Source organism: Clytia hemisphaerica, unplaced genomic scaffold (assembly GCF_902728285.1).
Source record: "Clytia hemisphaerica strain Z4C2 unplaced genomic scaffold, Clytia hemisphaerica genome assembly, whole genome shotgun sequence".
Lineage (NCBI taxonomy): Eukaryota > Metazoa > Cnidaria > Hydrozoa > Leptothecata > Clytiidae > Clytia > Clytia hemisphaerica.
This window is the reverse complement of record NW_027103746.1, coordinates 62,722-76,494: the sequence shown is the minus strand read 5'-3', so window position 1 is coordinate 76,494 and position 13,773 is coordinate 62,722. Positions and strand designations below refer to the sequence as shown.

The window sequence follows — 13,773 nt, the reverse complement described above, 5'->3', positions numbered from 1 at the left end:
ACACTTTTCCCGAGATGTTTTGATTTTGTATGAAAGCGAGGCCGGGCTGTATTGCGAGTTCAAAATGGCGGATGAAAGCAACAACAACATGCAGTGCGAAGAGAGTATTTTCAACTATTTGGTCAATAATATTGATATAAACATTGAAATTACTGTTGAAACAAACGAAAAAAAAGAGGAAGAATCTTGGAGCAAATGTTTAAAAGATTTACCATTGTTTACAATCAAAGAAATTGAACACTTTCGCATAAACAGTGGCAAAAGAAAAAATAGAGAAAACCAAAAGAAGCATAAACATTCCATTGTTAAGACAAGAGATATAGGGAGAAAGTTTATGTTAGAAATAAAAACACCATCACAGTTAAAGGAAAATGCAAAGCCAGCATGAAGAGGGATATTAGAAATATGAATGTTGTTATAGACAAACAGTCTGCCAACGTGATTAAAGGACACTGTATAGTCCGGGAGCCAAACCCAAAAAATGGCATTTTGCTTAACCCAAGATTCTACAGGATAAACTATACATTTTTGGAATCCTCAACTATCCTAGTTTTGGAAATGGTCGGTCCCCAAAGCTAACTCCTGGTCAATTTTTCATACTGGGCCCGAGTTTAGGGGGTACTTTTTACCCTTTGTAAGGATTTGTTAAGGAAAATGCCATTCCAGGGATGATATAATTTGCTGTATCTAGTCAATCAGTTGACCAATTGCTTTGAAATTATTTTTATAGGTTTGCCTGGGGAAAAAAAAGGGGAAATTTGGGTATTTTAACTAAATTGTGACCCTTTTTAAGTCTGGGACCTACCCAAACAACTTTTAATGAGACACAAACTAGGTGTTATGATAGACTTTGATGCAATACATCAGAAAAATTTCAAACAGACAGTATTTAGTATTATTTCAGGGCTGCAGGGGGTAAAATTGCCCATTTTTATGGGTTTTTACCTTATTTGAGCAATTTTCACCACTAATCTTGGTTAAAACGTTATCAAAAATAGTTTTAACTTGATTTTCGTGAAAAATATCCTGAAAGATTACAATGCTGACTTAAAACTAACAAAACCAGGGTGCAAATGGAAAAACCAGGGGGTAAAAATGCCCATTTTAGGCGATTTTTATCGTTTTTGGACCTATTTCACCCATAAAGCGGTTTTATGGTGTAACCAATTTTATTTCTGACCACTGAAACAAGGATAATTTTGTAGTAGGAGCAATGGGAAAGTTATTTGTGGTTTTCATTGTCTGTAATCAGGGTCACTGTGTGCAAATCAGGGGGTAAATACACCACTTCTTGGTAGTAATAAAAAAATGGGCAATTTTACCCCCTGCAGCCCTGAAATAATACTAAATACTGTCTGTTTGAAATTTTTCTGATGTATTGCATCAAAGTCTATCATAACACCTAGTTTGTGTCTCATTAAAAGTTGTTTGGGTAGGTCCCAGACTTAAAAAGGGTCACAATTTAGTTAAAATACCCAAATTTTCCCTTTTTTTCCCCAGGCAAACCTATAAAAATAATTTTTCACAAAAATTTTTTGCCGAAAATAATCATCAGCCTACCTTGAAACTTTTTGCAAAGTTTCAAAGCAATTGGTCAACTGATTGACTAGATACAGCAAATTATATCATCCCTGGAATGGCATTTTCATTAACAAATCCTTACAAAGGGTAAAAAGTACCCCCTAAACTCGGGCCCAGTATGAAAAATTGACCAGAAGTTAGCTTTGGGGACCGACCATTTCCAAAACTAGGATAGTTGAGGATTCCAAAAATGTATAGTTTATCCTGTAGAATCTTGGGTTAAGCAAAAGTGCTTATTTAAGGAGATATAGGATTTGGCTCCCGGACTAGTACTTGTCCAGCTGGCAAGTCAGGTTATTGTAACCATACTATGGCACTACTTTTTGAGCTGGCTGATTATTCATTACAAGGGCTTCAGGTTGTTCCCACTGAGATTTCATGCACTAGCAAAAAAAGACAGTGGGGTGTGCCAACCAACAAGCAGAAATACCCCTTACCGGTCATGTCAACTAAAGTATTTGGAGATAAAAATAAAGGCATTTCTTGCACCTTGTACGACCCACGACGTCATAGCTCAATGAATGGGGAGGGGATTTGTGAAAGAACGAAGCGGTTAAAGGAAGCACTCAAGTCGAAAGATGTTAGAATTGGATTTGCACACATTCTTAATCTTGAAACTACTGAAACAGAGACTACCAAATATGGTGAATTTTTGGTTGGATCCCCACTTTCTTATCAGCTATCTCTTTTTGATGCCAACTTTTCGGTCACTGCTGACTTTTTATTTCGAGAAAACTTTATTGATCACAGTTACTCTGATCAAAAATAAACAAATGTTCTGATTTTGATTAACCATTCTCAACTAATGGAGACCCATGATGCGTTTCCAACCGATCGGGGTGCTTTTGACTTATTTGAAATGATGGACTTACTTAAATTCTATTCCTGAGACATTAGAAAATCAAGGGAAATTGAACGTTTCAACCATCGGCCAGCACCAAAACAAAATTTGGTTGAAAGAGAGAGAGAAACGTTTGACATCAAGTAAGGCGTACAAAGTTTTTTCAAGGAAGCGAAATTTTGAAACTCTTGCACAATCATTTCATGTAGTCAAAAAATTCCCAAAATTCGTTCAAGATGCTTTTGACCATGGAGTACATTTCGAAAGTGTTGATAAGGAAAAGTTTTTTGATTATCTTACATACAAGCTTGGTAAGAATGTAATGATTCGGGAAACTGGTCTTGTTGTTCAACCTTATCTTTTTTGGCTGGGAGCAAGTCCTGATGGTCTGTTAATAGACAGTTCATGTGATAAACCAGCATTAATAGAAATTAAATGCCCATACACCAAAGAAAAACCTAACTCCCTCTCAACTTTTGAAAGACAAAAAGTTTTTATGTTTTCATGGAAAATGGTGTTACTTATTTGAAAAGGGATCACCAGTTTGGTTATTTCACCCAAGTTCAGCTTGCCATGGGGCTTACACAGGTGGAGACTTGTTTTTCATAGTGTACACTTTTAAGGAATTTTAGTTACAAAGTTCCTTTTGAGCACAACTACTTTATTGACGTTTTAAAATTTAAACAATTTTTATAAGCATTTTTACATGAAAACTTTATAATTATATACTTCCCTGTTTACTTTCAAATTAACAATGAGTGTATGTAATAATATATACATATTTTTGAAGTCAGAGACAAAACATGAGGAATATTATATTAGCAAGAAACCTTATCATCTTTTTTATGTGAAAAACTCTAAAAAAAACTAAACAGAAGAAAATTACTTATATTTTCCCTCATGTTTTGTATATGTTTATATTTCTTATGTATATTATCATATATTAGATATTTATGTAGGTGCTGCAATAGGTAGGTCTTTTTGAATAAGGGCTGGCATAAAGTTGCAAAGTAAACAGGAGACAGTCCAAATTTGATTGATTGAACCGTGTAGCGTTAAGGGAATTTCATTTCTTATTTGTTTGAACTTTTTTACTCTTTGAATTGCACGTTCGACATGTATCCTAACAGATGCAATAGTTTGACTTTCTTTAACTTGTTGTTCAGTGAACTGATCCTGCCCTTCGAGAAAAGCAGGAATATTAAGTTCCACATTCAATGGTTTTAAGTCCTCTTCGATTGTAAATCCTCGGTCAGCCATAACAGCATCACCATCATCCCATAATTTCTTCTGTAAAAATCCAGATCTCCTTACAATTTCGTTATCAGAGATACACCCTTCGAATAACTGACTGACAAATGTCACTGCACCAGATGGTGAAATTCCTACCAATCCTTTATAGGTCACATGACTCTTGTACTGTGAATACATATGACTTTGGATTGACAATGAAGAGGGTCTTTGACAAAAAAGTTCGGTACAGTCTATAATACAGCGAGTTTTAGGATAGGTATCTTTGAAAGTAGTAGGCATGGTTTCTTTAACTACCCTTTTTGAGGGCCAAATCGGTAAAGAGCCAAGTGAAAAATATAAGAAATTCGACCATGTTATAAGATATCTTGAGACAGTCGATTTTGGTAACTCAAACAGCCAAGATGAATGTTTAAGACTAATCCACTTTTAACCATGTTCATATATAAAACCAATGATCTTTAGCATTTAATTTGACAGAACGTCCAGGTTTTGCACTATAACTCTCATAGGACCCAGGGGTAGTAGGTGACCTCAATACATTAGGATCATTCCTCTGCTCATTTTGTTTAGATTCGTACATTTTTACATTTTTCACATTTTTCACAGGGTTAACATTTCATATAGAATTTCAAAGGATTCAACTTCTAATCCTGTTTCTGATTTGAATAGTTGTTTATCTTTTGATATGTTTCAAAGTTGTAAGTATGTTCTTTAACTTTTGTAGGTCATTTTTCAACCTTTAACTTCATTTATCAAAGATTGATTTTGAACTTTTAANTAGCTTGCCAACTACCAAACCAAATATTTCAGTGAAAAACTCTCTGGTCGGACCACCATAATCAGTAGAGAACTCGTCTGTAAACATTACATTCAGGGGCACTAACCCTTTTTTTAAAATTCTTGGTATTTTTTTCAAAGTTTTTGCTGTTCTTGGTCCATTCCTCGATTCACAAATGATGAAACCTGCATTTTGCAACGCATCATATGAGAGGGAGAGTCTTCGATAACCTCCTCACAGATATCACACTTTTCCCATTCCTTTACAGTTGCTTTCCTATGGAAAAAAGGTAATATAATGGTAAATTTGGAAGGGAAATGAAAATGAAAGCAAAGCAAATCAGAAAATTTCAAACCAAACAACTCACATAATTTGTAGAAATACAATTTCATTAGTAAAATTGATCCATCTCATGCAAATTAGAAATAATTCAGTTAAGACCCAACATTGATTTATGCATCGTAGCCTACTATGATTTATGCTTTGATCCTTCCTTATGGCTAAAAATAATTTTTTGAGCCCAAAAAATTCTTTTGGAAAAAATCGTTTTCACAATGGCATTTTTAAAGGACCATTTACAAAAATGATAAAAAAAACCAGTCGAAAAAAACCAAATTGTTAAGCAGTTCTTCGTCTAAATTTGCTAAAAAGATTTCCACCGAAAATCATGTTTTCACCACCTCACTATTATGAAAAAAGTAAAAAGAAAAAAAGTAGGTTGATTAGGGTTGGGTAATTTCATATGGGGTTGAAATTGTAAACATATTTTACCAATACAGAGCACTATTATTGAAATATTTTAGTCTTACATAGCGTTATATTTGGACACTGAGTCTGCGAGTCCTGAGGTGATGACATCATCCGTATCAGCAGCCATTGAGCTAAAAGAAAAATTAAATTTTATATAAGTCAGTGTAAGTGCGCAGTCGTTTCTTGATGGGAGGGGCTAGGCGCTGGTATTGAATGATGATTTGCCTTCATCCTCCCCTTACCACGCAGTTAGTACTGGCAAGGAAGCAGAAACAGAATGTTGCTGAGAACCAGTCTGACCTGTATTTCTTGAGAACACAGATCTAAAATGGCGATTACAGTTTTAAAGGCTTATCTTCAGCTGTAAATTCTAGACAACTCAGTAAAATGTTGAGTGGGTTATGTAAAATAGACACTTTATATTGAAGGCTTCAATCTAAACATTCCTTTCATAATTGTTCCTCGTACAGACAACCACCGTATCAAAATTTTCAAATTCTCTTCTTTTTAGTTACGTTACCAAAGGATTCCAGAAATTTAAATAAAACGGGGTGTAACCACCAATGATCAACCTACAAAGTTGAAGTTATATCGATAATTTCTGAGCTTGGTTGGGTACCAGTTGAAATCCTTGGTTGTAATGGCATGGCTCTAAAAATTAAATGAATGCAAATTTGGCATGATACTTATTGTTTTTAACTAGGCTAGTTTTTCGTAATAATATTCTTTTTGTTCACAAGGTCCTCTTTCAAATGAACCTAATGTTTTTGAGTCAACAACACAATTGCTGATGGGATCCTTATGAAAACAAAATTCATTTAGGCCTTACCGTATTTCCCCCAATTAAGCCCCATCCTCTAATAATTTTCAATATCAAGTTATGACATCGCGTTGGAACAAGTTGAAGGAAAATGGATTAAAATCAACAACTAACTAAATTAGTTTGCATCTAACAAAACTGTACACACGAAGGATGTTTTTGGAACAAAGTGGTCCTCACTAATAAATAAACACCTGAAATGTTCAGATATCTTTTTGCCAGCTGACCAGCTTACCGTACTTTACAGTTTAGGTTCATTAAAACAACAAAATGAGGAATCAATCTGGCTAAAAGTAAATAATATCATCTATCAAAAAAACTTAAAGCTTACACTGGTGCATCATTTCTTGTGTGAGTATTTACAAATGAACTTGTCCTTGTTGAAGTTGATGTTGATGATTGACTAGTTCTAAAATTAAAGAGAAAATAAAAATAACTTTTGGCATAAAGCCTAGTTTGCATTGGATTGTGCTTGTTCTTGAAAAAAAGGGTCTTTTTTGAGAAAAAAGATAAACTAATTTGCCATCATAGTGCTCCCCTAATCAAAAGGTCACTCTTGAATGGAGGTGGGGGGATTGAAATCCTCAATTTTAATAGATGAAAGAAATTGGGGGCAAATCCTAAAAATTTGATCAGCTCAACCAACTTTACAGTTTAGGTTCATAAAAACAACAAACTGAGGAATCAATCTGGCTAAAAGTAAATAATATCATCTATCAAAAAAACTTAAAACTTACACTGGTGCATCATTTCTTGTGTGAGTATTTACAAATGAACTTGTCCTTGTTGAAGTTGATGTTGATGATTGACTAGTTCTGAAATTAAAGAGAAAATAAAAATAACTTTTGGCATAAAGCCTAGATTAAATTGGATTCTGCTTGTTCTTGAAAAAAGGGCCTTTTTTGAGAAAAAAGAAAAACTAATTTGCCATCATAGTGCTTCCCTAATCAAAAGGTCACTCTTGAATGGAGGTGGGGGGTTTGAAATCCTCAATTTTAATAGATGAAAGAAATTGGGGGCAAATCCTAAAAATTTGATCAGCTCACCCAACTTTACAGTTTAGGTTCATAAAAACAACAAAATGAGGAATCAATCTGGCTAAAAGTAAATAATATCATCTATCAAAAAAACTTAAAACTTACACTGGTGCATCATTTCTTGTGTGAGTATTTACAAATGAACTTGTCCTTGTTGAAGTTGATGATTGACTAGTTCTAAAATTAAAGAGAAAATAAAAATAACTTTTGGCATAAAGTCTAATTTGAATTGGATTGTGTTTCATACTTAAAAAAGAATCTTATCTGAAGAATGAAAACATTAACTTGTCATTTAATAAGTTGATACATGTACGGACCTACCTGATATAGGTGAAAATAAAGCAACAAGCAGAGTAGAAATAAAAGAAGCTTATCCAAGAGACAGAGTGAATCTAACTTTATCTAAATCAAATAAAATCTCATAACTCTCACTCTTTATCATTCTGCCCATTCTCCTTCTGTTCATTTCCAGGGTTCTAACGAATAAGAAAAATAACATAAAATAATGAATGAAAACAGTTTGACATAAGAAAATTAAACTTCCTAAAGGGAAAAAATGTCAAATTATCCTCTCCCAGTGGATCAAAGATGAAAAGGTTTTAATGGCATAGGTTGAATAACTTGAGAAAAGAAATATTTCAGGAGCTATTGGTGAGAAATTAAATAAGGGATTTTAACCTTTTTTCAAGTGAGATTTCTCAAGTCAAAGTTATTTTTTCAACAAGCACAAAACCATCACCATTTAATTGTGACTTTATATATTTTTCATTGACTCCAAACTTTTTTCAGGGCAGGGTATACCAGAAGGTCTACCATATCAGGGTACCCTATGGTACCATGTTTTAATGAAACCCCTGTAACTTTTATTATCAAATTAAAAAGCTCTTTATTCAAAAGTTTAAAAAAGTTACCTTAGAGCAGATTTTGGTATGTTCCTGTAACAATAGAAGCTCGACAAAGTCCCCACAGAAGATACATTCCACAGTAGGAGAGCAGTAAGAACGCTGAAATAAAACATTTTTTAAAATCAATTTGATTCCTTTTGTATTAATTTTTGCAAGACAGCTTGCGCAATATAACCTTGATTTTTTTTTACTATTTTCCTTCAATTTACTAGGAGTTTTTCAATTTTCATGAGAAAATTTGACACGAGTTTGGCTTTCCCAAGCCAAAAAAGGCCAAAACTTACAAGTAATCTGCAAAATATTTTCTCCACGAATAATAATCCCCTTAAGGTAGTGTAGAACATGCATACCATATTGGGCTCAAAACTTTAGTAACTTTAAAATAATTTGAAGGGCGCAACGTAAACTTCAGCAGGGGGGGGGGCACTTAGGCAAACGGAGGGTACGGGTATTATGTGTCGCCCTTGATGGTGACTTTTTGGATGTTCAAAATTTGTAAAAATTAAATGACCCTCAACAGGCTAAATTTTTAGAAAAAAGTCCTGATAAGGGTCATAAAATTCATGAAAATTCAAATTTCTTTCTCAAATTCAACCCCTTTTGGTCCCTCTAAGTGTTTGACTGCCAAAAGTCGGGCAGCACATACTCCTGTTTGAAATTTTTGGCGGACACACAGACTAGGCACTCCAGATTCTAGCTCAACTGTACTTGAGATTAATTAGCGATGAGCATTTGCCAATTCTTAGGAAGAAAAGTGACATTTCTTCTTGCTTATTCCAACTTGTAAACAAAAACCTTTTCAATAGCAGAAAAAGCTCCTAAAACTCAATATTTGAAACTAAAACTTTTTGAGTACAACTAATAGACAATCACATGATGATTGGTTAAAGAACTTAAAACTTACTGTGACTATTTTTGTCATATCTAGAGATTCTTGAATTGGTACTACATAGATCGTTGCATGCCCAATGTTGCATGAATCTTTCAAATAAGGCACAGAGTATCCACATGGTCCAGTTGCAATTCTGATTAGCCTCCTTTTACCACTGCCCCCACCTTCTGCTCTATGCAGCATAAAGCGCCCATTGGTGGTTGCAAGTTTTGGATATTCCTCCTCTAACATTAGCACCAAATCTAAATGGCTAGCCTTGTTATTCAGCTGTATCCTTTTTTTACCAAGACCAGCATCTGTAAATGTTTGGTGTTCGGCAGAGGAAGGAGTGTGGGTAGCACCCATTTCTGCTAAACAATAAAAGTTTGCAGTCCATGTATCCTTTGGCTTGTAAAACTTCTTCTTGGGTGGTCCCCCCTCGTTTGGTTGAAACTTGGTACTAAGAAAGAAAATTAATGTCAAATTCATCTCATTTGTTACAAAAGTTTCTTTTTTCTTTTCTTTACTTTAATACTATACTGTGGGATGCTCTAATAATTTACAGGTAAATACCTTCAAGGAACTAATTTTGTCAGTCGCAAAAAAAAATTTTTAAAGTTGTGTTTCGCGGGACTTAATTTTTGCGATTTTCACAACTTTATAAATTTTAAGTGGTAAAATCAAAATTCACGATTTAGCAAAATTTTGTACTATTTCCAAACAGATACCGTCTTTCCTCTATTTAGTGCCAGACTCTATAAACGCCTTCCTAAGTGCCTCAACTAAAATATGGATTTCAATATAAACACCACCCTTTTGTTATTAGTGTCGCCCTCCAATTAGAAAATGAAGGAAAAATAAAGAAATTTAAAGGATAAACTGCAATGGAGAGCTCTACAAACAAGTGAATCAATTGGAAATGCAATCGCTAACTACTTATAATTATAGCCTTAAAACATAGTTAAAACCGCAGAAAAATCCTCTTCGGAACCCAAGCGTGATACAAATTTTTGGAATAAACTCAGGAAAACGAATTTCTAAAATTCAAAATAAGTGCTGCCCTCTATTAAGCGCCTCCCTCTTTGTAAGCGCCACACTTAAAATCAAATTTGAGAATATCAAACAAATATCAAGCGAATATCAAACGTCAAACGTAGAATATCAAACCAACTTCAACTTTATACGGGGTCCACCACGTAAATAATCGCACTCGCAGACAAGTCAAGTTCGAATTTCCTAATACACCAATCCTGCAATTCCATTTTTCTCCCGCAACTCCTGTGCTTCAGAAACTAGGGTAAGGGAGGGGTAGTGACCCCTTTATATTTGCAAGAGATAAAATGAAAATTTCCTTCCATAACGCAAGGTCTGAAAAAGGTTGGTCAACACAACACTAGCGACAGTAGGATTACCCCTGTAAATGAATAAAAAGTATAAAAACATCCTTACCGAAAGTTTGAATTTGGAGTCAATCTGTACTCCAATTCTTTCATCCTGGAATTAATTTCATCCATTTTTAGACCTTTATATTAACACTGTTAACTGCTTGGAACTGAAGAACCATGTGATTCATTTTTAGCGCGTCTTTTACGAATCAAGTGAAATTTGTGAAATCTGCAGACCAGATTTACCGAAATTATAATCCGATAAATCCGAAAAACCGGTTCTTTAAACCGGCGACTAGCAACACGACCCGTCGAGTTCTGAACTGACGCGTTCAAGTTTTGAACTGATTCGGTTGTGTTCTAAACCGATTCACTTAGGTTTTAAACTGACCCGTTTGGGTTCTAAACTGATTCACTTAGGTTTTAAACTGACCCGTTTGGGTTCTAAACTCAGTCGAGTATCTAAACCGGGTATTTTTGACATCGATTCCGCTTCATAATAACAGCATAGGCAACGGCTGGTAGCTTCTTATTCAGCAAAGCCTTTTTGATATGGATATATCTTTCTTGATTGCCAACTCCTGATTTGTTGTTGAATCCTGGTTCTTTTGGTAAATCTGTAAGGAAATACCTGATCAAGTTAGGCAGTTGTTCCAATATTCTGATCTAAACATCTTGAATGCTGACCCATCTTGTGGATACATGTTTCATCATACAGCGACCTTGCAGATCTGTAAATTCTTTCACACTGAGATAGTCTTTGATGCGTTTTGATGAATATTTGAAGAATCCATACAAATCAAGAACAATCTGGTCTAAATCGATACCAGCATCAGATTGAAGAGATTTCAGTACCTGTAAAAAACCGTTTGCAGCGGTATGCAAAGGACAACTACCAGCATCAATAATCTTTGTGTTTTTCTTTACTAGTTCAGATTCAAGCTTTCGTTTAAAAGATAGGTTTACGTTTGGGCCATCCATTCCTAGGCTCAAAATTGATTCAGTTTATAGTTTTAATCTCTCCATCATTTCATTTGTGTATTTAAGTAAATCATCAGCGGTGCACCTGCCAACAAAAAGTGTCCCGATATATGTAGTAATAATTCTGCCAAAGAAAGGTGAGTTGTATGTTGCTTAGCCATCGTATTGCTTTTTAATTTGACTCGTTGTTGTTTCAATGAATCGAAACGTGAAAGGCAGATCCTTAAGTTCTGCCAAAATAACTTCTCTAAAGTAAGGTGCTATTCCAAATTGAATCATGTACTTCACTTTTTTAGATTTTTGGTGATAGTCTTTAACTTCACGACAGGTTTGAAACATTTTGGCATACTTCTCGGCGTCTGAATCTGCAACTGAAAATGGCAAGTTGGAGTCAACAATGTCAAGGCAACGTACAATCTCAGCATGCAAAACCTGGTTTTCCGTAGACAGCAGCTGATGAGTCGATGTTGATGTAGTGAGATTTATCGAGCCATTTTGTAAATCGAACTTTGATTGTGTTTTTGATTCCTTGGCTTTTTCAATATGCTTAGCCCTCCCCTGGTGTGACTCTAACTAGGTCACTCCAGCAGATATACTAATGTCACTTGAACATACTTTGCAGTGTGCATAATTTTCAGATTTTGTTGACGGTTGCACCCAATTGTACTTAGACTGCCAAGAAGTTTGATATTTAGTCTTTCCCATAACGTTTTCTTTTCTTAACCTTCTTTCTCTTTTCTTAATTTCTTTTCATTTCTTAGTCTAGAAAAACAAAAGAATTAATCTGTAAATATTCCATTACATATATCCGAATAGAAAAACACACACAGCATAAGCTTGCAGATACTAGTACAGTAGAATAGATTGAAGTTATACAATTGATTTCAACGATACTTATCTCATATCTTACTAACTATATTCCACTTTTGATTTTTTCTAAAGCTAAATGAGAAAAAAAACAGGAAAACAGGAAAAAAGTCAAAAAACAGGAAAAACAGGCTATGTACGAACCCTGCTATTGTTAGTTTTTCATACTGAAAATTGACAGATAATTCAAGGAAACTATCAATGATGGAGTCAGAAGCTTTTGTCCTTTGATTTTCATCACACACTTCTTGACCATTTTGGAAGTTTTGTCTTCAAAAAAATCAAAAAAATTTGTCGATTAAAAAAATTTCAATTCAAAAAGATTAATATTTGAAAAAAGTCAAAATATTACAGCAAACTACTTTTTTTTATTGAAAAACAGCAAAATTCTGCGAAAAAGTACCCAAATAGTATTCTTTACTTGCTTGAAGAGTGAAGAATACACACCCCCACCCCTAAAGTAGTACCAGGTACTAACTTTTTTGAAATGCAAAAATAGACACCACCACCTGGCTATCCCTTATCAAAACTCAGTATACTTTAAGTATATGTTATTTTCTACTGCAAGTATACTTTCAGAAGTACTAAAAGTATACTTTCAGTATATATTTTGATGTTTTAGGAAGTATACTTTAAGTACTAAATTTGTGGAACAATATTCCATATACTTTAAGTATACTGCATGGAAATATACTTCATATATACTGCAAAAAAGTATAAATAAAGTATACTTTCATAGAAATTGCTAGTATATTAACCACATGGCCACTCAAAACACATTTTCAATGAAATTTGAAAAGTTCATGCCTATATATATATGGCTTATGAATTTCAAGAAATTTTAAAACCAAACTCCATTAATCAGATACATTGAAAGTAACAGTAAAGTAACTGTAAGTAACATTAAAAAGTAAATATTCTTAAAAGCTCTTTAGCAGATAAAGAAAATCGTTTCCACTCGCACCAGGTTTAACTTAAACTACCTAGCTCATCATGCTGTCACAGACTGGGTATATAGTGCACCATTAGTTTTGAATAATATATATACAGGTAATCTTTATACTTACATAAGCAAGGTCGCTGCACACCATCCATTGAACTTTACTTATCGTTAGCAAACCCTTCATCTTCAAATTTATAAATGTTTAAAAACTTTCAACGTTCAAAAAATGGTCAAAAACAAATTTCTCTCACAACACCACACTCATTTAATGTTCTGATGTTATGAGAGAATTTTTTCATGTGTTTCAAAGTTTTTATGAGATTCACTTCTTTTTAAAAAATTCTTTCATGCATGAAAATTAACAAAGGAAAAATGATTTCAAAACAAATAAGAACTTTCCCTCTCCAAGGGCAGTATACTCAAAGTATACTTTTTGATCTAATGCACCTAATTATTTTTCTTTTTATCTTTTTTTCAAAAACAAGTACAGTAAAGTATAAAAACAGTATACTTTTCTTATACTTTCTGATTGCAGTATAAATGCAGTACACATTTTGTTAATTTGAGTGATGCTTTGATTTTTATAAGTATACTTAGAGTATACTTTAATCTTTAAATTTGAGCAAAAGTATGAATGCAGTATACTTTCTATATACTGAAAGTGTACTTTTCTAGTCAATATTTTGGTAAGGGATGGGTCAGTACCCTGTGTCTGTACCCCCCTGATTCCTCACTATTCCTCTTCTATTCCTCATCATTC

At 33.9% G+C, this 13,773-nt stretch overlaps 1 protein-coding gene across 1 annotated transcript; it reads right to left on the bottom strand.

Moving 5' to 3' along the window:
- Positions 1–3,517: 3,517 nt before the first annotated feature.
- LOC136805389 (uncharacterized) lies at positions 3,518–10,426 on the bottom strand (the record flags this gene model as incomplete). Its single annotated transcript, XM_067061963.1, has 11 exons — positions 10,287–10,426; positions 8,871–9,297; positions 7,973–8,065; positions 7,494–7,537; positions 7,167–7,238; positions 6,762–6,839; positions 6,356–6,433; positions 5,781–5,855; positions 5,264–5,335; positions 4,640–4,730; positions 3,518–3,841 (listed from the first exon to the last, which is right to left on the bottom strand). Coding segments are annotated over exons 1-11 (1,419 nt in total), but the record flags the coding sequence as incomplete, so codon positions are not given.
- Positions 10,427–13,773: the final 3,347 nt, after the last annotated feature.